Here is a 24,247-nt window from a genome sequence, read left to right as displayed (position 1 = left end):
CATGGCAATGATCAACAAAGACATTGGCAACATACAGACACTAGACCCATCCCAGTTTTTATTTATTTATTTTTTTTAAGGAAGGTCATGCCATGCTTGCTTAACCTGGTAGACTTCTATGAGAAGGTAACCAAGGCAATGGATGAAGGGAAAATAGTGCATATACCTACCTATACCTGGCTAAGTTGTTCGACATAATACTCTACTCGGGTATTGTTGACAAACGAGGCATAAATCCCTACACAATTTGCTGGATTGCCACCTGATTAACGTAAAGGACCCATGAAGTCATGATTGGTGAGACTATCTCCACCAAGAGGCAGGTCACCAGTGGAGTACCACAGGTCTCCATGCTGGGCCCACTCCTAGCTGGCATCTACTTCCCAGAGGTCAAGGCTAAGTTAAGTGCCTGTGGCTCACCAGGTTTTCAGATGACTGCAAATTGGGAGATATTATAAATTCCTCCCACGACACCGCCATCCTGCAAGAGTGTTTAACACAGACAAATGACTGGTACCAAAGTCATGGATTACAACTCCTTGCACATAACTGCATTATAGTGCCCTTTGGGAAAACGTCTATCCCTAAGAGTTGACCCGTTAGAGATCTGGGAACATATGTAGACAGTAATCTGGCCTATGACCAACAGGTAGCCAAGGTAGCAAGAAAATCATTATATGTTGCCCAACTTATAAGTAAGGGTGTGGCATCCAGGTCCAAGAAAATTATAGTACCACTCTACTCATCCCTTATCAGACCCACCATTGAGTACAATACCCCCTTTGGCATGTACCTGACTAGGCATATGCAACAGTTGAAATTCCCGCGGAGGTTCCTTACCAAGACCATCCAAGGTATTAACACACTGTCCTCAGCAGATTGCCTTAGAGCCTTGTCTCTATACCCGATCTTCAACAGGTTGTTGACAGGCAATCTGTGCTTGGCATATAAAGCATACTTAGATCTAGCCCTGACAGAGCTTTTACACATCTGCAAAACGAGCACCGCCAGAAACTCTAGATTTAGGGTTTTGAACTTTGCCTATGACATAAATAGAATATGCTGGCAAAACAGGTATGTCACTCAAAGGATCTCCATGCTCTGGTATAAGCTCCCCATCTGTGTGAAGCAGATTCCATCCTTAACCCTATTCATATGTAACCTTGACCACTGGATGGGAAATCACAAATTCTTCCTTGGGCTGGCCCCCATGTCTCTTATAGACAGCATCTGACAATAAATATTCCCTAGCTAACACTGGATGGGTAATCATAAATTCTTCATTGGAGTGGCCCCCATGTCTCTTATAGATGGAGGTTGACAGTAAACATTCCCTAAGATACCCCCCACATAACTGTTTAGCAACGTCTTAACTAACATATGCTTCCTAACAAGCAAATGAACCTATAAAGCATAACTGGCCAATATTGATGGTGAATGATGGCATCAGGAAAGTTGTTGGGTTTACACCTGCTTTTGTCTTTAAAAATCTACACACTCTAAAGAGATGGCAACGTAACAAGAATGAATGAATGTATTTCATCTACCTTAAGAACATTTAAGAAAGGCACCTTTCCTTGTTACAATTGTAATTATTGTTCTTTTATTTTGATATCTTCTTCTCTTAAACATCGTAAGACCTGTAAGTTCAATAGTTATGCCTGTTGTAACACTGCTAACATTGTTTATTTAGCTAATTGTCAAGCATGTACGTGCTTCTATGTAGGGAAGACTGACATGGTGTTAAAGGAGAGGATCAGAGAATGTGTTTGTGATATCAGGATACAGAAACCCACTAATGTTTTAGCCAAACATGTCCAGACAAGTGTTGTCCGTCATACTTTTACATTTTCAGCATTACAACTGGTTAGTGTGAGCTTGCGTCCTGGGCAGAATTCAATTGGATATTAAGATTTCAAGCTGTGGTTTCACCAGGCTTGAATGACTTTGTTTCTTCAGAACCTGCATTGCAACAATCTAGTTTGCATCATTAACTGTGATCATGTGGTTTTGGCTTATATAATTGTTTTATCTTGTGTTTTAATAGTCCGATGAAGCACCCTTAGTGTGAAAGCACTTAACTTTGTATTATTAAATTTTTACTTCAGTTGTGGTTTGAGTCCTCTCTCTTATTTCGTTGGTTTGCATTTGGAGTGTGTTATTCACATGTTCGGTTCAACTTGTTGGCTACTAGTGGAGTGCATGCTGACTAGGGGATGCACTTTTCATTTGGTTGCAATGATGTTACTTGGACAAGGATCGCTTTACGAGTGGAAATGTGCGGCATGACCTATGGCACAAGGAGGAGACTAGGTTGGCTGTAAAGCAGGATGGATGCTGTACAGCAGAAAACCAAGAGTGTAAGGGTTTAGCCACACAGTGACTTTAATCTAAAAGTATAAGACAGGATTGTTACAGTATAGCATAATGACTTTGTATAAAAGTACCCGACAGTATTTTGCAGCAGTGCGGAAAGGCATTGTTTTTGTATAAAGGTACAGTATAGGATCATTACTGTCATAAATGTACTGAACTAAATTGTTACAGAATTACGTTAAGTCATTACAAATTAACTCAGTGATAATGGTGCAGTCTGTAATCATTACACAACACAGTGGCTCCATAGGACAGAATCATTACAGAATAATGCACAACGTTTAAATCGATTCTGAACACAATTGTTACAGAATAGCAGTGGGGGTTTTTTTTTTTTCAAGCTAAAAAAACAAGATTCATTAGTAACACAATGACTTTGTATAAGGCAGAGAAAAGGATCATTACGCGTTTTGTAAAGGTGCAGAACAGCATTATAACAGAATAAGACAATGAAGTTATATAAGGCAGAGAGGCGAATCACTACAAGTAAAAAAGAGACTGTGTGAAGGTACAGAATTGTTACAGAATAATGCAATGCTTTCGTATGAAGGTACAAAGTAATATCATCATAGAATTACACTGCATAATGGCACAGAACTGATTCATTACAGAGTAATATAAAACAACACAGTTGTGGAATAACACACTGAATTTTATCATGCAATATAGCTGATTCATCACAGAGTAACACAAAAACTTGTAGTGTACAACAGCATTGTTGAAGAATAACAATGAATTTTTGTAATTGTACAGAACTGGTCCTTCACAGAGTAACACAAAGGCATTGTATAAGGGTACAAATAGAGAGGTGGTAGGCTAGTATGGTGAATTTGTGTAGCCGTACATATTGGGTTCATTACCAAGTAACACAAAGACTTGCTTTGTGTGAAAATACAGAGCAGGATTTGTTCAATAACAATGAATTTATGTACAATACGGAACAGATTAATTGCTGAATGACACATACGATTTCTCCAAATATAAAGAATTATATCATAAACTGTGAGCCCAATGCCACAAAACCTGCTCTCAGTGTAAGTGGCCAGTTATACTAAGAGCAGGTCTTTTGGAATCTGGGCCCTGTGTAAGCCTATTTATAGATAGGCCTTACACTAGAGTAAATCACTTACACTGAGAGCAGATCTTTTAGAATCTGGCCCTATGTGTGTGCAGTTTTCCTTTGTTGTTAAGACCACTCCATTGAAATGGTGCTTTAATGACAAAGACTTCCAGGATCTGGCATGTTTCGTTGTGGCTGACTTTTTTTTTTCTTTTTACATTCCAGGCTCTGGAACGGTTCTATGAAGCAGTCATGCAAGGAATTCAGCGACACATCAGCTTTGATGGTAAGAAATGTTTCCAGGGTAATGCATCAAGCTTAGCTGCGTGTACACTGAGAATTAGTTTACTCCACCTTGACTAACCTTCAGACCTGGGTGGCGACACTGTCTTTATCCATCACTTTATTTGTTCTCTCCACAGGTGGTGGCCAAGTGACAGAGCTTTGAGACTGCCCTAATGCATTCATAGAAATGTTTTTTTTTTTTTAAGTTTTGCTCATCCTACCATTCTGTACTCGCTGTTATACCAGATATGCAGTGACTCGTATATTTGAATTTTACTTGGATTGTCTGCACCTTCCTACTCAGCACCCCCTGCTTCCTGTAAGCTCCTTGAACTGATCCTTTAGCACCAGGATTTTTGTGATTTCAGAAGGGTCTTGTTGTATTGCATGTATCATTTTATGTGTGTATATGAATGTGTTTGTGTCTGTGAACACACAAGCATCTGTTTTACACGTATGCACTGTTTATCTTATATTTAGACTAGATGTCAGCATTTATGATAAAAATTGATATCCAAGCCTATTGTACTTGAGATTTTATCACCCCTCTGTCTTCATCACCATAGTTAGCAATAGCTGGACTTAGGTCACACAAAATGCAGCAGCTCTTAGATTCTGTACATATAGGTCCAAGACCTAAATATAAACTCAATTAGAGTACTTCTGGGTAACAAAATAATGCCACTCAAAGAATTATGCTTATAAATTATAGTAATAATAAAACAATGCATTTTCCTACTCTTAAGAATGGCACTTAAGTGCATAAATCACATTTAACTGCTGATAAATATAAAAATAAAATAGTTACCAGTATAGTAGTTTAGGTCACAGTGTTGAGGCTTTGGGCTTGCTAATAGGCTTAATCCTCTAGTTGCAGGTTTTATTCCTTCATTCTTTATTCGCTTGGTTTGTGACTGAGCAAGTTACTTCAATAGACATTGCTCCTTGGTTGTCCCCTTAAAAAAGGCATGTATGTCTAGTGGGCTTACCTGGTTAATAAAATAAATAAGTTAATACCAAAATAATATCTGTAGAATGTTGCAAAACTCTGCTGGTAATGTTCTTTAGAGCTGAAAGAAATCCTCATTCATATAGGAAGTAGCTGACTATTTAAGATTGAAAAAAAGCACATGAAAATACAGGAAAAAACGAAATATTAAAATCATATCCCTAAGACTGAATACAGTTAGAAAAATTGTAGCAATAAAAAAATCTAAAGTAACTTGATTTTTCTGTATGGTAAGTCTATACCTACAAATCATTGGTATGGATAGTGAGATCCCAGACCACAAACCCACTGAAGTAAATGAGAGGAAAAAAAACATAAAAGGCTGTCTCCCTGGTGCAGAGAAGTGGAAATTTGATGGTGACCTAGGTGATTAGAGTTCAGTTAATTTATCCAATCCCTGATGAGTCACGCAGGGGATAGGGTGGAGTGATCTTTTGTCAGCTCACCTATGTGGGGGGGGGGGGAGTATAACCAAGGGCATGCATTTCGTACTGGTGACTAAGGGCAATATTCCAACAGTGCAGCTTCTGCATATGCAGTGCTTATTGGGAACTGGGGGGCTATGCAGTGAGAAGGATGGCTGTCGGGATGGCACTGTACCACAGTGCCCTGATCTCCCCTCTGCATACTTCCAATGGGTGCTTACCCTAAGGGTTCCCCCGCTAGTGGGATCCCAATCCAAAGTGGTGGGACAGACAGGTTTTGGGAGGGGCTTCATGAAATGTCTGATGATAATCATCTGCATTTGGAACCAAAAGAAAAGAATCATATAAACATTATTTATCATTAAAATTGAATAAATGGAATATATGGATATTTGATGTTAGGTATGCCTAATAATGCATAATATCTTGTACTTAGGAGTACAGAACATGTTTCTAGACAAGTGGTTAAACTACAAGAGTCATTAAACATGTTCCTTGCACTTATAATATAAGTTATTGTGCTTACATAACACCTTTATTTACTTATTTATTTGTCTAGCTGTCTAGATAGCTGTCTGTCTGGTTTATTTGTGAAACAGATAAGTATACTGGGCATAAGTGTCACTTTTCATAGGTGTCCAGGAAGCACTGTCTAGTTAAGTGACAGCAGGCAAAGGAGTCAGGGGGGAATCAAACTTTAGGCAGTAGGAGGCAGCATCTTACAGCCTATAGCTTTAATTATACATTCACAGGTATTCCAAGGCTACGGAGTCTTATAACCATTCTTGTCTTGCCAGTAACATTCCTCTGACATCTCCCTTCTTTAGGAGGGCCATACCAGTCAATCCAAGAATAAATTTGTGGATACCCATCCTATCATCTGGGTTATGTTTAACGAAAGATAATGAGTCCCACAGCTTAACTTGCAGGGGAAGTTTATTTTAGAAATTTGTGAGGCTTTGGGTTCTAATCCTGCCCCCCACTATGATTTATTTATTTATTGGTGATGATTTAGGTCCCTGATTCTTATATTGGTGGAGATGGGGAAGCAAGAAGTTTGTGATAAGTCTGGTCTCTTATGGAGCATTAAGCAAGACAGAGATCCTCCCTCAAAAGTCTGTAAGACACCGAATAAAGGGATACAGCTATATAGATAGCCTCTCTTGGTAGCTCAAGGACTTTAGGACTGTGATCTTTTGGGTTAGGAACCTTTGGGGTATTACTAATTGTTTGTTATGGGTAGTGGGAAACATCCCAGAAGGGGCATTTTAATTAATAATTAGCCTGACTGATGCTGACTAGAGTATGAGAGAGTGATTACGTCTTTAAACCTTGATGATATTCTTTCCACAGTTAGCCAAGATAAATAAAAGGATTTCCTGACATCTGCTGATACACGGAGGCCAAAAGGGAGAGCGCTACCAGCCCAAGTACTTTGTACCTTGTTCTCTGACTGCTTTGTCATTTTGTGGCGGCATGATGTCTTTACAGTATGATGGGGGGAGGGGGTTGTCTATCAAAAGTGATGATACTACATTTTTTCACATTTAGTTTGAGCCCATTTTTAGTATACCAAGAATTTACTAAGGAGGGACTTCCAAGGTGGCTGCACATTGAGTAACAGCTCAATTCTAGCACTCCCAGTGTGAAAAAAAGTAAATCAGCAGAGAAGGTCAGTAGATTTTTGAGTTTATGGGTAAATTTCAGTAACTGGCAAGGAAGTGTACTTTCCTGGATGCCAGGAAAAAAGAAGTAGAGAGGACTTGGAAAAATCTGACTGAGTAGCGAAAGTTCTGCAACTGTTCAGCAAAAATCAATGAAACCTCCAGACATGACTTCCAGTAACCTACAGAAAGACATAAGACAACTGCTCACAGACCTGGTTAAAATAAACAAAACACTGATGGAGTATATCAACACAAACAAAAGGCCAGAATAAATGGAAGAAGATTTCAACAGATATTCAGAGGAGGTGAGAAAGCTGCAAAAATCAGGGGTTGAAATAAAGAATGAGACTACTCAGGAAGAAATGTTTCAAAAATAATAGAATTAGAGGACAGAACATGTAGGGGAAAACCTGAGATTTTCAGCTGTACCAGAGAAGATGGAAGGAACAGACTACATTAATTTTACGAAAGCACAAATATGCAACTGGACTGGTATTCCACAGCAGGAGTTCTTAGTTGAAAGTGCACATCTTGTTTATGCTCTAAACTTTGTTATGAGAAAGCAACCTAGACCTTTAATAGTAAAGATGCAGTCCTATTAGCAGAAGGAATTGATTCTGACAAAACTGTGGCAGAAGGACAAAGTACTAAAAGTGGTAGACAGCATAGTGTTTGTGGAGAATGATTGCTCATTGTACACCAGGCAGAAGAGGAGTAAATTTATTCCACTCTACAGGGAATGTTGAGATGCAGGTGTGAGATTCAAACTGCTCTACCCAACTGTCTTCAAGGTACTCTTCCCTTTAGGGACAAAATCATCTTTTGATGAGGTATATGTTATGGAGGAAATAGAAAAAAATGTCCCAACAGAAAGTGAGGTGTGAAACAAAAGGAGATTCTGCTTCTTGTTGTTCTGGTAATAAAGACCAAAGAGAGACTGTACCTGTGAAACCTTTTCCAAAGTTTTAAAGGAAAATGTTGAAGAGAAGGAAGGGAGCATGAGAGTTGACTGGAGGAATTGATAGTACGTTGGAAATGAAACAGCAACAGTATTTGGGAGATGGAGATGAACAGTAATAAAACCAGTAACTTAATGTGATATTACAATGCAATAATTATATTTGTGAAATGACAGCACAAGAAAATCTGGAAATAGTAGACTTTTTCAGAATTTGTTGGACTTGTAGGGGACTGTAAAGCATATGCCCTACTTCATGTCATTAATGTTTGGAAAATGCTTTGGGAGGGGAAGAGAGGGGAGAAAATTAACTAAGTAAAGAAAAAAAATGTTAATAGTACTATTTATGTAGTGTATGGTTTTCTTTGCATGATATAAAGTAAAGTTTTCTCAGTTATTTTTAAGTGTAATGGGGATTTTAAACAGGTTTTGCTAATTTTTTCTTCTTCGTTTCTTTCTCCCTTCTTCAGTTTTAAGATATGTAGGCACTGCAGTGTAAAAAAAGCCTGGTTAAAAAAGCATGACAGAAGAAAAAATGATGTGCTTTTTCTCATTCATTCATGAGAGAATGACTGGATTAAGAACCATAGATTAATTTACTAACAAGTTTTAAGAGAAAGCGAATAAATGAAAAAAAGAATATTGAACATTATGAGGCTTTTTTCCTAGCAAATGAATATATGCTTAGTAGCAGTTTTGTATATGATCCTCCATGGAAACAATCTGATAGAGAGTGACTGTATAGTTCTCATGTCTCCATCAGACAATCTGATAATGAAAAACCGGCTGCCAGGTTCTCATGTCTCAGTGGAGACTATCTGATAAAGAGAAGTTGGTTACAGTCTGGTGGAGAGTGATTGGCTGTTGGGAGGGAGAAAAGAGAGACTGGCTAGGAGATCAAGTTCTCTGAAAGCATTCATGGGTTTTCCCAGCTGGGAGAACTACAAAGATAAGACAAACCCAATTAGCACTTAGTAGAAGCACAGGCTGCACCATGCATCTTAGCACGGGATAACCTTTCTTTTATGTTAACTCAAGTTTGTGAGTGTGGCTATCAGTGTGGGACATTTGTTCCTATTAGGAGGGTAGCATTTCAGTATTTGAAGATGTGCATAGTTTTGTGCATGTTAGTATTAAGTTAATAGGCTGTAGGGAGTATTGGGGGGTCTGTTTGTTGGGTTTTATTTTTTTTTTTGTTTGAGGACTTTCAGTAAAACAAAAATGTTTTGTAGGATGTAACATAGGCTCAAATGTATATGACAAAAAACAACTATATAAAAGTGCAACCTGCCAAACAAGTGTATGCATGTAACACAAAAGCAGTAACTTGGCATTTAACAAAAAAGGTGTTATGCATAAAAGGTGGGAATAATAACTTTTTAATACAGTGATATTTTTTGTAATGTCTTTAAATGTCAATGTTGTCACAGATAAATACAAAAAAGAAAGAGTAGTGAACTATATTAAAATGTAGAGTGCAACTAGCTATGTTACAGTAGACACACTTGGAAAGACCTGAACATGTGAATTTCATAAAGAAAAGTTTTCAGGATGGTTATTCAGTGGAATACCTGAGATAAAGGAAAAGAGGAGTGCTTATTAACTGCCAGAGGAGCTCCAATAGTGATAGAAGAGGATACAAAGATGATAATAACAGATTTGTAATGCTAAGGGGTTACTGGCGAGGGAGGAGGATTACTGGCATGTGTTTATATTCCACCTAAAACTGCTGTAATGGAGTTTAAGAATATTCTGGGAGAAATAATCGGTTTTCAGCAAGGAATATTACTTACAAGTGGGGACTGGAATTTGATTTGCAGCAATGAAGATGTGTATGGAGGGGCCCAGAATTGAAAGTATAACAAAGGAGGGTAGATTTTTGAAGAAATTTATGAAAATATTTGGCATGGAAGGTGTGAATTCAGTAATAGGAGTTTGGAGTGAATTTACATATTATTCCCCAAGATATAAAAACTGGACTAGGTTAGACAGAATTTACATTTCACAGGAACATGTGCATTTAATTGAATGTCTTGATATGCACCCAATAACTATTTCATATCATGCACCAATAATTAAAATAAAAACACAGGGTAATGAAATAAATATGAGACACTGGCACTTTCCCACCTCTCTATTGAAAAAAAGAGGAATTTAAGGAATTGTTAGTGAAAATTATTTAGGAGCTACTCAAGACAATAGAAGTTTCTTCTGAAAATATAGCTAGGGATTGGGATAAGATTAAGATGGAGTTTAAAAATAGGGTGGAAATAGGGAGCTATAGTTAAGAAGTAACAAGAATTATTTAGTGAGACTGATCAGTGTTAAAGTATTGCAGAATAGGGGGGAATCTCGCAGAACAAGAAGAGGATCAAGTTTAGAATGCTAAGCAGAAAATAAGGGATTACCTCAATAATATGCACGGGTTTAGAAAGATTGCTATTAAGTAACTGTTTTTTTGTCATAATACTAGTGAACAAAAACTTTTAGCACAACGACTCGGGCAACAGAAAGTAGAAAGGGCTATCTTCTAGCTTAGGGAGCCTATACCAAGAAAGGTAACATGAGATCCTATAGAAGAATTAGAAATATTTCAGAAATTCTGTGAAAGTCTGTATAAAGCAGAGAAATATGGAAATCAAGAAAATGTACAAATGGAAATGCTTATGGAAGAATTAAATTTATCAATGTTAGAGGTAGATGAGGCTCAGTTACTAATGGTTAGGATATGAAGAGATGAGATAAATATTGTGATGTATAAACAATCCACAGGAAAGTCCCGAGGAATAGATGGTATTACTGTGGAAGTTTGGAAGCTAGGAGCATACCTCTCAACCTCTTAATATAAGACATTTGGACAACGCCTGACAAAATGGGGAGACAAAGGCACAAACATAGGGGCATATTTTAAATATTGTTCTTATAAACCTTAAATTGCTAGAGTAACAGAATTTATTTTAACATACATGTTCTGAAGGATTTGAAGTCTAAAACTCAAATGTATGTCATTATTTAGTGACTCCAGTCTTAATCATTCCAGTGATTTTCCAGAAAACCACAAATTTTATGAGGAACAGACCAAAAAATATGAGCCAAAAATTTGGACATTCTGCAAAAATCTGTATGGTTGAGAGGTAGGGCTAAGAGGGAAAAAACTTTTAAAGATCTGGAAGGTTTTGTTTAACAGTATTTAAAGAGGAGGAGTACCAACATCCTGAAAGAAGGCAGTGGTAACGGTAATACCTAAAGAGGGTAAAGATCCATGAGATCCAGCTTCATACAGGCCCAAATCAATACTGAACGATGATTATAAAGTGTTCATGTCTGTAATGGCTAAAGGAATGGCAAAAGTAATGCCAACATTGATAGTTATGGATCATTGTGGTATTGGGAGGGGGGGGGCAAACATTTGACAACATTAACAGAACATTGATGATCCAGAGGGAACGGAATGCAAGAAAATACCATTGTTGTTGGTGGGTCTTGATGCAGAGAAAGCATTTTACAGAGTAAGCTGGGACTTTATGAGCAGGCCAGTGGAAGCATTTGCATTTGCTAAAAACAATTTTAAGGTTGATTAGGAGAATATATGAGATATAGGATATGATAAAAGGAAGTATTAGGAGTATGGATTAAAATGATTCTGGTGTGGCAACTAAGGATATGTGGAAAGAGACTAAACAAGAGATGGTACAAAACTGAGAAACTGGAAGCTTTATTATATGGATACGAGATAGTAAGGTACGAGCAATTAAAATGTTTTTAGTTCCTTTAGTGTTATACACAGGTCAGGCATATTTTTATCAGCCAGAGATGAAGTTGTGGATAGCAAATAAAGAGCTGAAGAACTTTATCTGGGAGGGGAAGACGGCAAGACTGAAGTGGGAGAAGCTAATTATTCCAGTAAAACAGGGCAGATTGGGATTACCTGAATTGAACCGGTATTTCAGAGCTACACATTTAAAGCTTCTTTACATAGCACAAGCAGAAAACAAAGTGGAAAGGGATGATGATGAAATGGGGAGCTCAAAAACAAGGAGAAAGTGGGATTTTGGTTGCAGGCCTTTAAGGAGAGTAAAAATAATCATACAGAGTATTATATCCATAAAGTAGTAGAAAGTATCCTAAGAACTAAACCAACATGGGAATAGAGAAAGGATATTCTGCTGATAAGGATGACTGCAATTAGGGATATAAACAATAGGCAAGAGTGGGCCTGGAATTTATTGGAGAAAACTGGCAAAGTAACTAAGGTATTGAAAGCAAATAACTAGAGTGTGAAAGATGACAGAATGGGAAGAAGCCAGGAATTTATTTGGACTGCAGATTAGAGACTGCCTTCCCTATCAAGGATTGATATCAGAGTATAGGTAAAGAGAAAGAAATAGGAGGTCCTAAATGAAAGATCATCAGTAGTAGAGTTTTTAGTAGAATCTAGAACAGAAGCTGCCATTAAAAAATGAATAATTAGTAGAGCATATAAAATATTGCATGATAACTATAAAAATCAGTCAGAGGAGGTTAGAAAGGATCTGGAAGAGAAATTTGGTAAGCAATTTGCAAAGAAACAATCGGAGGGTATATGTATGTCTTCCAAATATGCAACAAAATCTAGAAGATTTAGGATTATTTTTGCTTTGAAATGTTTACATAGATATTTTTATACCCAAAGTAGTCCCCAGAAAAATGTTCCTCAGGTAGGCAACAAAGGTTGGAGGTGTGATGAGGAACAAAGTGGTAATTATTGGAAACATATTTTCTGGGAGTGCGATGAGTTGGTGGACTTTAAGGATTCCCTGTGGGACGTACTGTCTGAGATGTTGGATGGGCAGATTGGTGTGATAAGGGAGATGATTTTTCTGAGCTATGATACAGAATCAGAACTGCCTAAATATGGCAAGGCCTTGTTGTGTCTAATTATGGTGTCTGCTAAAAAAGCAGTTACTAGAAAATGGAAATCAAAATCTAAACCAACTATACTAATAGTAATGAATATAGTAACAGAAGTAAAATAACTGGAACTGAGATTTTTAGAAAAGGATAGGAGCAAACTCCTTAGAAAAAGTGAGAATTGTGGGAAAAATACAGGGAGGAATGATGTTTAAAAGAAGGCAGGGCTTAAATGAGCTATGTAATGTTTGAAAATGATTGGGTAGATTATAAGTGGTAATGTGTGCAACTGGGAGGGTTTCTGTATGGTTTGTGATGTAAAATGCTTGTAACTGGGATTGTGTCTGTGTGGTTTGTGTTCATTTATATAAATATACGATTGCATATGTCATAAGTAATAGTTTAATAAAGATGTTTCTTGTTTAAAAAAAGGGCAGGAATTAAATAATTTGTGTAATGTTGTTTAGGTTATATGATATCTAGCAATATATGTGAAGTACAATGTTTGTAAACATTAACTTGTTAATACAGTTTGATTACTTTTATATAAATGTAAATTTGCCTATGTCAGAAGTGATAATTCAACAAAGGTGTTTAAGAAAAAAGAAAAAAAAGAATTTTCTAGGGAGATTTCATTCTGGAAGGTTTGGGTGCCATAGGGTGACCTAACAACAACTCCCAATTTGTAGCCATCTGCATACTTTGTTAGCCAAATGTTATGGATCTCTACTTGGAGATTTGAAAAGTAAATACCCAAAAGGAGAGATCCCAACATTAAGCCATGTGGGCCAGTGGCCACTTTTGTGCATTCTGATGAGGCATTAGCATTTCACATTGTGTGGGCTGTGTCTTTAAGCCATTTTGCTATCCATTTGCACGTAATGTGTCGATTATTAAAGCGTTTAGCTTTTGTATGATGCCAACATGAGGAATGGCGTCAAAGGCCTTGGCCAGGTCAAGATACACTACAGGGCTTCCATCTACAGCCTCCATTACAATTTTGAAGAAGTCTACCAGGTTAAATAGGTAGGATTTACCCTTTACAAAGCTAGACTGTTGGGGAGGGAGGTCAAGTCTACTAAGTGTTTTGATATTGCATTTTATGAGGTCAGTTGTAATACATTCCATGGCTTAGCAGATGAGACTGGTAAGGTTGATAAGTCTGTGATTTCCTGGCTTGATTGTAAGGTCACCCTTACTGAGGGGTGTCATCACTGCAATGGGGTACTCATCAGGGACAAAAAACAGTAAGCAAAACTCAGGTTAAATGGTGTGTGTGTGTGTGTGTGTGTGTGTGTGTGTGTGTGTGTGTGTGTGTGTGTGTGTGTGTGTGTGTGTGTGTGTGTGTGTGTGTCTGCAAGGGTATGTCTAACCATATTAATTAAGCAATAAAGTCAGGTCATTATTATCATCATTTGCACTAACTGCCAAATAGTCTTCTGCATTAACTGCTACACATGCGCTGTGTCACCCCCACATATTCCATATCTGTGTATGTAAGAGTGAGTGGAGAAACATATACTACCTAACCCATATGTTCAGTTTTTTAAAGAGGAGCTGTTTATGGTGTCCTCTTTCACCTTGAATGATCTGTTGGTGAGGGAGTCTACAAATCAAGATTTCTGCATCATCACTGATGCCTATTTCTGTTAGTTTGTCAGATAGTAAGTTATGATCAATTATATCAAAGGCTTTTGTGAGGTCAGTGAAGACTGCTCCTGTCAAGCTGTTTTTTTCCATGTTGGATAGGATGACATGTGACATAGTACAAAAGTGGTATGGTGCTGTGTCCACACCAGAATCCATGTTACTTTCTGGATAGATGATGGTATTGATGTAAATAAGCAGTTATTTGGTTGTAGATAATTTTCTCTAGTATTTTATCCAAAGTGGGAATTATTGAGATAGGAGAGTATTGTGAAGTAGTTGGAGTGGGTAGTTTGGGAATAGGAGTGACTATAGTATAGCTGTTTTCCATAAACGAGGCATAATCCTACTACTTAAGCAAAAGTTGTATATGTGAGTGAGAGAGTGGGAGATGAAGTCATGTGAAACAAGGGCTGGGATATCTGAGCCTAGGGGAGTATCTCTTTGAACTGGGTCTGTTTGTATTTCTGTCTCTGGTAGTAATCTTTCTGAAATGGTATAATGGAATAAAAAGTGGGGAGAGGGTGGCTATGGGGCAGGTTGCTGAACTCATTGAGGAAGTCAACGCTTAAAGAGTTTGTGGTGGTGTTAGAGGGCTACAGGGAAGTGGAGCTGTGTTACCTTTTTTACCAGTCAACAAGTTGATTTCTCTCCAGAATTATTTGGGTTTGGCTTTAAGTGACATTTGTTTTGGTAGTATTTGTCTTTGATTCTGTGAATGGATTGCTTGGTTAGGTTATGTAGTGAGGTATATTTGTTTCAGGAATCTGTGGCAAGTTGCATTTCCACTTGTAAAATGCATCATCACTTAATTTGGGGAGGTGTTTGAGTTCCCTAGTCATATTTTAAGGTTGAAGTAACCTTTGCACTAAAGGAAATAATTTGTTTTCAGGTACAGTAGGTTATTGGTAAGGTTAACTGCTTTGTTGTTTTTTAAGGCAAAATGTGAGACCAGTCAAAGGTGGCAAGGTGTTTTTTAAGATTAGTCATATTCTGAATAGTTTGGGTCTGAAGGTGATAAATTTAGGTTTATATACTTTCTTCTCCTTTTGTATCCCATTATACAACTTCTAAACTTCTACGGCAGTACTCTCTTTCTGGAGACGTCCCTTTTGATTGCTTATACATCACTATTTGTATCTCATCTTTTCTTAATTTAGCTATTAATTGTTGAGCGTCAACTTCGTCTAACCTTGACATAATGAAAACGTCTATAGCTATGTCAATGTGTGTCTCTTTCTGGTATCCCATTTCATCTGGTTTATACAAAATGTTCATATAATTTTCAAAATATCTTTAATACTTCTATGGGATCTTTGATTATTTTTCTTATTGTAGAATCCCTAAGTTTGGCAACAACCCTTTCTATTGTCTATTAATGAGTCATTTTGCTGGAAGTTTTTGTGCTTTGAAGTTAACAGCAACATTTATAAACTCAGGCATATTATCCAAGTACTTCCTTCCTTTCCCTGTAGCACTGTGCAGTTGCTCCTGTTCTTGTTCTGTGAGATATCCCTTATTCTGCAATATTTCAACCAGTATTTCTGTTGAATTCTATTACTCCTTTCCTATAGCTTTCTTTCTTTCTTATTTCTACCATGTTTTTAAACTCAATTTTCATTTATCCTACTCATTATCTAGTCCTTCTGGCCCACTGATCATTTCCACTACTCATTCCTTAAATTCCACTCCTTTTAACAGATAAGACAGTATCTCGTTTTTTTTTTTCTTTATTACCTTGCACCTTTATCTTAGTTTTTATTGGTACCTGATCTGAAATAATTACTGGGTGTTTCTCAAAGCTTTCAATTAAATGCACATGCTTGTGTAAAATATAATTTCTGTCAAGCCTAGCCCAGTTTATTGTGCCTTGAGGAATAATGTGTAAAATCTATCAGTCATGCTACTGAGTTCACATCTTCCATATCAAATAGTATTGTATACCTTTTCAGAAATCTACCATCTTTTACTTTTTTCCATTCTAGGTCCTCCTGATACATCCTCACCTTTGTAAATCAGGATCCAATCCCTATCCATAAATAATATTCCCCAGTGAAAGCTTATTTCTCCCAAAACTCTCTAAAGCTCCACTTTAGCAGTTTTAGATTGATAGATTGAAAGTACATTCCAGTGCAATCCTCTTCTCCTGCCAATAACCACTTTCTACCACAAATCTAAATTTTCTTTTTTCCCTTTTTATCACTTGTGCAGCCCCTCTAGAATTCATCATTATTGCTTCCTCTTTCCTTTGTCACTGATACTCAGATGAATGTTCACCTTGAAATTCTTTCTTTATCAAATTCACTTGCTCATTTCTCTCCAAATGTGTCTCTTATAACATTGCTATATGCACCATAGACTTCTTAATACGACTGAATACTCTGATTTTGCTGCACCTCTACATGCATTTACATTCCTTGATAACATGGACAGAGTAGCCATTGTGATAAAAAGCTGTTATTCCCATCTATTACACTTGACAAGTTCTTTTGACTGTGTATTTCCCAACGTTTTAGTTTACATGCACACACTAAGACTGGTCTCTTATGTAGTTGCTTCTTCTTATCTCTATTTTAACTCATGTCACATTTCAAGACATTTTGCTCAAGCAGAAATACCCCTCCCAAAAAAACAAAAAACTAATAGATTTTCAGAACCCCCATTTCCTTTTTACTTGGAGCGGACACACAAGACTTTGTACATTGCCCAAAAGCAAAGTTTACCCCTCTGGATGGAACACTTGCCCCAAATCATGGCTGCACCCTCAGACATTACGTATTCTAAAATGAAGGTTAGCGATGCTAAAGCACACTATATAGCATGGGTTCCCACATACATTGATTCCCCTCCTAGATGTGAAAATAGCTTGCATGCTTTTAGTAAACATTAACTTTTATCCCTAAGAAAAAGTGCACTGGCTAACTTTAAATAAACAAAATTGTGCACTCTTCTATTAAATGTATTCAAGTATTAAGGCTGCCGGGGGAGGGCAACTATTTTATTTTTCACTGACTTGCATACAAATACATTTTAAATGTTAATTGCACAGTACCTTCTACATTTCACTCAGAATGCACTGTTTAGATGTCTCATGATTAATTGCTTGTGAGTCTCAATGTAAAAGGAATTGGTAATTAAAAAAAGCTAGTAACTTTGCAAATGCATGAAAGAATATTTGTAGATTTCACTCAGAACACACTGTTAAGACCTCTCATGACTAATTGCTTGAACCTCTAGAATTCTTGTTCTAAACTGAAAGCATTTTCTAGTGGAAAAATCACTAATCCAATGCATCAGTTTGCTCCTTGTCTTCAGCTAAAAAAAGAATAAAAATAAAAAAGCAGCTGATAATTGTTCCTTCCAATTTCTCTGGTATAGCAGAAAATCTTGTATGTTATTTGTATGCACTGCCTTCTGACTACTATTTTTTGAAACATTTATTCTTCAAAAGCCTCATATTGAGGCAGTATTTCCTTCATTTCAGCCTCTGATTTATTCAGTTTTATCCGCTCATCTTAATAACTACTTAAAACTTCTTCTATTCTTTCAAGCCTCTTGTCATTTGGTTGTTTATATTCAGCCAGTATTGCACTTATTTTAAACACATCTGAGTACATTTGATTTGTTTTTTTTTTCATCTAAGCTACCGGAAACCATCTTTTGTACTGTGCCTATATCCTAAACAACAAAGCTCTTCCCTGCCAGGAGATGTATTCTTTGCTGGAATCCAGGCAGTGTAATGACTATTCAGGAACTGAATTTTACCCAGACTGGTAACTTGTAATGGCTTTTTTGACACTTTCATTAATTTTAACACTTGGTGAGCTCTCATCAGCCTACTGCTCAGTGTGCAACCATCTTGGAAGTCCCACCTTCAGTGGAATCTTAGGTATTATATAATGATTGGCCATTACCATTCAGAAATGTGCACTCTGATTGGTCAGCCCAACAATTGTGCCTGTTGTAAAATTGAGCATATACCAATAGAAAAAGTCTGGTCACCAATACTTTCTTGTATTGATATATGCTACAGAACTTTCCAGTTTTCTTAATTAAAAAAAAAATGAAATAAATTTGAGAGATGAGACAGAGAAAATACAAGGAAAATCAAGTATGTTATGCAAAACTAAAGAAATGTACCTGATTATTCTTGTATTTTCTGGGCTGCGTCTCTCTCATATGTCTGAACAGTTCTGGATTTACATTTTTTTATTAAAAAAACAAAAAAGAAAATCACTGATGTACTGCATAAGCAGGGAACATAAGTCCCATACACATGTGCAGTACATCAGTTAAGCCCCATGATACAGGAAAAAAACAGAAGAGCACCATTATACAAATACATTATTTATATATGTATGTGTGTGTGTGTGTATATATATATATATATATATATATATATATATATATATATATATATATATGGGTCTTCTTTGTTTTATCAAATTTACACTTACACGAACGTCAGAAATGCGAGACTGCACCGAACACTTTATGTACTGAAGCAGCGAATCACCTATATTTTTTTACAAGGAAATAAACCACTTGGCCTCCAGGATAAAATTTAAAAAAAAAACGATGTAAATGAAACCCATGCAAGTGAGGAACTGTGCCCTCCACACACCCCCAACTAAATATACCATCTCCGAGATTGCACTACATTCGAGAAAAGGACAAAGTTCACCCTGGCGGCCAAATGGTTAATTTCCCTGTAAAAAATATCGGTGATTTGTTGCTTCGGTATATTAAGTTGTCAGTGTTCTGACATTCGGATAAGTATAAATTCGATAAAACAAAGTAGATATATATATATGTAACACACACACATATATACATATTTAAAAATGTGCATGTTTTTGCATGTGTGTTTATGTAATATATATGCTTGTAGTTCTTTTTTAATGAGCGGAGTGAACTAATGTATTAAGGCTCTTTTTTAGTCACAGTCTGGTTACAGGAAGTAGATTCCAGAATGCTCAATTATGGAAGGAGATAATTATAGCTTTAGGCAAATATGAAACATAAAAATCCATTTAGAATAATAGTGTCTTAAATTTCTGAAAAAAATCATGGTTATGTTTATCCTTTTTCGCCTGAGTACACATAACTCATTCCTCCTGAAGAGGTTTGTGTTTATTTTTTAAAGGCTGTAAAGGTTGCTGATTTTATTAATGTGGCATAATGCAGTGTTTATTGTCCATAATGGAGAATGCCTTACATGTGCTTAGGGAGGTTATTGAAGTAACTCACCTGTGTAGTCTAACATCAGGTTTTGCAGTGACTATCCTGCACAGAGATTTACAGGTGCAGAGTTAAGTAATGTGTAGATTAATATTCCCAAGGATAGCTTGACCCAGACAAGAATGGGTAGCCCGCTAGCCTCTGAGAGGGATGAGCATTAGTGTTCTGTTCAAGAAGCACTTTCATCAACCAGCAGATTTTGTTTAATGTATTTTGCAGCACTTCTGTATTCCTTGAAGAGGTAATGGCAGTTATTACAGGGAAGGTGTATTCAAAAGTAGGGATTCACAGTCCTGCACTGGTAGCAGGTACCAGTTAAAGAATGTGTCTCATTCACTACATTATTGTATATTTGAGCTGGGAATTTCAAAGTCACATGAAGCCTTTCTCCTAAATGCCTGATACTGGTCACAGCTGCGGTGGTGCTACCACATAATAGCACTGAGAGTTAACTGCTGGTGACCAAGGGGCACTGTGAGGATCCCATTTCCAAGTAGCTTAGAATTAGGAGAGGAGAGAGAGATCACCAAAAGGGAATCTGACCTGCCTCATCCAATCATATTGCTTTGCAGGATCTGTAAACACCCCCCTCTAAGCCGATCCTTTTTCATGATTTCAGAGATGGAATTAGAAAGTAAAAGGCAATGGTGATGATACTCTGTCACCACCAGAAGCCATGCTGCTGGTCACTTGGCATACTGTAGTGTTTTAAGTGAGTTGTTACTTACAGTGCAACAGCCCTTTCCAACATTTTGGGTATGGACATAAGCAAAGAGATGGAATTCTATGACTAAATCTAGGTTTTGGATCCTTTTTTGAGCAGTGTAATAACAAAGACTGGTTTCCAAATTTCATAAAAGATGACTGCATAAAGGGGGCTGTCAGCAGTGTACAAGTGTGGTAGCAAAATTTAAATGCTACTTGCTTGGAGACATAAAGTGACAGCAATGTAGTGGTAAGGCTAGTGGAGCAGGAAAAAAGTATGTATGTATTTATAAAAATAAATATCGGTAGGGGTATCTCCAGAACCGTTTGGGTGAGAGACCTCTAGGGCCATCATTTAGACAGACATGAAGCAGTTTGTGCTGTTTCTGGCAACCCAGAAATGAGTGTGTTTTGTATATAGGTCCATAACTCTACCCCTGGAGAGAGGGATGGGCTACCAACATCAGTGTGAGTACTCACAGTGACCCCTCAAGTCAGTGCACACTCCTGTACATTCACTGTTTGAGGGCTACCATTAGGCAATGTCTTAATGAGTTGTAGCAAAGTCCCTAGGATGCCTGTTTTAGCACTTCCCCATTCCCAAGGGATTGTGGTTGTATGCGTTCTGTTCCTCCTTGTGCTCCGCCTTTTAAAGGGCCTACCCAGCCTCTCCTACTGTTTCTGCCAAGCACATGAGATGCTAATTGAACATGGTTTGTGTGGGCCGTAGTCATGCTTTAATTCTCTATGCCACTGGTACTGACATAATTCATATGTTAATTATTTATCTTAAAGCAATAACATACCATTACTATAAAACATTCCACACATTGTATAATTAATACAGGTGCAACTACAAAGAAATGGAAGTGTTAAATGAATATAGTGAAATTTAGCTTTGCCACTGTTTAAAAAAAAAGCTATGGAGACACTGTCATTCAAATACAGGTCCATTAACAGTATCGACCATCACTTTTGATCTGGCTTCACTTAGCTTATTGGTGAAATCTGTCCCTCTAGGCAGTACAGATGTTCATCATTCTTATTGCTGCAATAACCTTTTGGCTGTATGGGTTATATCCTGCCTAGGATACAAAAAACAGCTAGCTTCAGAAGGCTGTTGCTCCCTCATATTCCTTCACTCTGAATGCTGTTTGGACGGCTCAGGTGGAGGAAATCAGCAGTCAAAGTGAACAGATTTTCTGTACCTTTTTGCTCCCTCGAGGAGATGCAGCACTAAAGTTCCACAGGAACAGCAATCAGCCTTGAAACTGCACTTCTGACAGGTAGGTGTTCTTTGAGGATACCTTCCAGTCAAAGTTGTTGCCATTTTAAGAAGAAAAAAATATTTTCTGACTAAAAGTGATATTTTTCTTTTAAGAAACCTGGTATTCTTGTCAGGATTGGAAGTTTCATGTTAGGGACCACTGTTTTTAGCTAAGAGCTTATTTTTAGTATTGGGGCTATTTTTGTGGGAAAATTGTACTGCTTATGCAACAGTTTAGTGTGTGTTTATGTGAATTTAAGCATCAGGAAGTGTTTTCCATTGGGCTGAAATAGAGTTTTTAGTGTTTGTGTACACTTCATGACAGCTTACCAGTTATACTTTTTTCTGTCAGAGTGCATTCTATGGTGCTGCCATTTGTGACAACATGATTTGTTGCCTTTGTTTTATTAATAAAGAGACTGTAAGAGGAAGTGTAAGTGTGCGCGCTGCTTGTGAGCATTTGCTTGACAACTTACCTTCCAACCATCTTGCTCCTTTTTGAGTTCTTTTGCTTCTAATGTTTCCCCAGTATCTAAACATGCCTTAAAGAGTGTGTATGTGCGTATCATTTTGCATATACTGTGTCTAGGGCTACTGCTACTGTGTTAGAAGATGCCTGGGTGGATAACCTGATGAAGAAAATTCTGAAATTTTGCATTAGATAAGGAAGTTTTGTTTGGTCCATCTGCTACTGAGGTCCTCAAGCAATTTGATAAAAGAAGGAAATTAATTCTGAGTTTGTGTCCAACATTTTTCAAGCCCCCCCCCCCCCCCATATAAATTTCCCACCTTTTTTTTCCTTTTAAAAAAGAAAAACAAGCAATCCCTACTGTCACAAGATAATCAGAGAGCAAGAAAGAAATGGCAGAAGGGGTACATCAAGAAAAAAGGATCCTTTCCAAAAAATGAACAGTCATATATATATCCGAATTATAAAGCCAGCATTCTACCCCACTTAAAGGATCCTTTCCAAAAAATGAACAGTCATATATATATCCGAATGATAATGCCAGCATTCTACCCCACTTAAAAGATCCTTTCCAAAAAATGAACAGTTTTATATATATATATATATATATATATATATATATCCGAATTATAAAGCCAGCATTCTACCCCACTTAAAGGATCCTTTCCAAAAAATGAACAGTCATATATATATATATATATATATCTGAATGATAAAGCCACCATTCTACCCCACTTAAAGGATCCTTTCCAAAAAATGAACAGTTGTATATATATATATATATATATATCCGAATGATAATGCCAGCATTCTACCCCACTTAAAGGATCCTTTCCAAAAAATTAACATATATATATATATATATATATATATATATATATATCTGAATGATAAAGCCACCATTTTACCCCACTTAAAGGATCCTCTCCAAAAAATGAACAGTCATATATATATATATATATATATATATATATATATATATATATATATATATATATATATATCTATATCTATATATATATATATATATATGTGTGTGTGTGTGTATATCTATCTATATAAATATATATATATATATATATATATATATATATATATATATATATATATATATATATATCCGAATGATAAAGCCAGCATTCTACCCCACTTAAAGGATCCTTACCAAAAAATTGAACAGTCATATATATATATATATATATATATATATATATATATATATATATATCCGAATGATAAAGCCAGCATTCTACCCCACTTAAAGGATCCTTTCCAAAAAATGAACAGTGATATATATATATATATATATATATATATATATATATATATATATATATCAGAATGATAATGCCAGCATTCTACCCCACTTAAAGGATCCTTTCCAAAACCTGAACAGTCATATATATATATATATATATATATATATATATATATATATCAGAATGATAAAGCCAGCATTCTACCCCACTGATCCCAACTCCTGCCCCTATTTCAACAAATCTGTCTCACACACTGGCTATATACATACCCCTTTGGCAACTGATTATTTCAGACTCTTAGGTAGTAAAAGTGATTCAGGAGGGATACAGTTGACACTGGATATGAATATCTCCTTTCAGGGAATTCCTCACCATCCTCCTAAAAAAAAGCAAGAGTTTTTTTTCCCCACATGTTCATCTCTTTTTCAACCTAGGAAACATAGAACCAGTGCCTTTTGATCAACGGGGCAAAGGCTTCAATTCCAGAATGTTTCTGGTACCAAAAAAGGGGCCTTCTTGGAGGCCGGTACTAGATCTTTCATTTCTTAGTCAGTATGCGAAAGTCCCAGCATTCAAAACACTGACCCTTCAACGTCTGTTACTTCTCATCCCACCTTGGATAGTCATGGTAACACTAGACTTAAAGGATGCTTAGCATTATATTCCTATAGTCCTAAGCTTCTGGAAATTTCTAAGATGTTGTGTGTGTGGGTCACATTATCAGTTATCTGGATTGCATTTTGGCTTATATATAGCTGTAAAGGTATTTACAAAGTGTCTAGCTCTTGCAGTAGCTTATTGCAGGGCATTCACGTATTTCATTATTCGGATGACTTACTTATCTTTGCTATGTCTTTTCCCATATGCGAAGAGTCCTTAACATGGCTTACAGTGGATATAAAAAGTTTACACACCTATGTTAAAATGCCAGATTTTTGTGATATAAAAAAATGAGACCATAATAAATTATTTCAAAACTTTTCCCACCT

General features: G+C 36.7%; 1 protein-coding gene across 1 annotated transcript in view; it reads left to right on the top strand.

Moving 5' to 3' along the window:
- PELO (pelota mRNA surveillance and ribosome rescue factor) overlaps positions 1-24,247 on the top strand; it is a 1,269,508-nt gene that overhangs the window by 48,154 nt on the left and 1,197,107 nt on the right. The window contains exon 6 of the mRNA XM_044086588.1: positions 3,662-3,722. Within this exon, the coding sequence (XP_043942523.1) occupies positions 3,662-3,722 (61 nt within the window). The remainder of the gene's footprint in view (positions 1-3,661; positions 3,723-24,247) is intronic.

Source organism: Protopterus annectens, chromosome 10.part0, assembly GCF_019279795.1.
Source record: "Protopterus annectens isolate FY-2018-M chromosome 10.part0, PAN1.0, whole genome shotgun sequence".
NCBI classification, from domain to species: domain Eukaryota; kingdom Metazoa; phylum Chordata; order Ceratodontiformes; family Protopteridae; genus Protopterus; species Protopterus annectens.
Note: the sequence above shows the minus strand (reverse complement) of the source record. Positions and strands in the feature narration are given on the sequence as shown.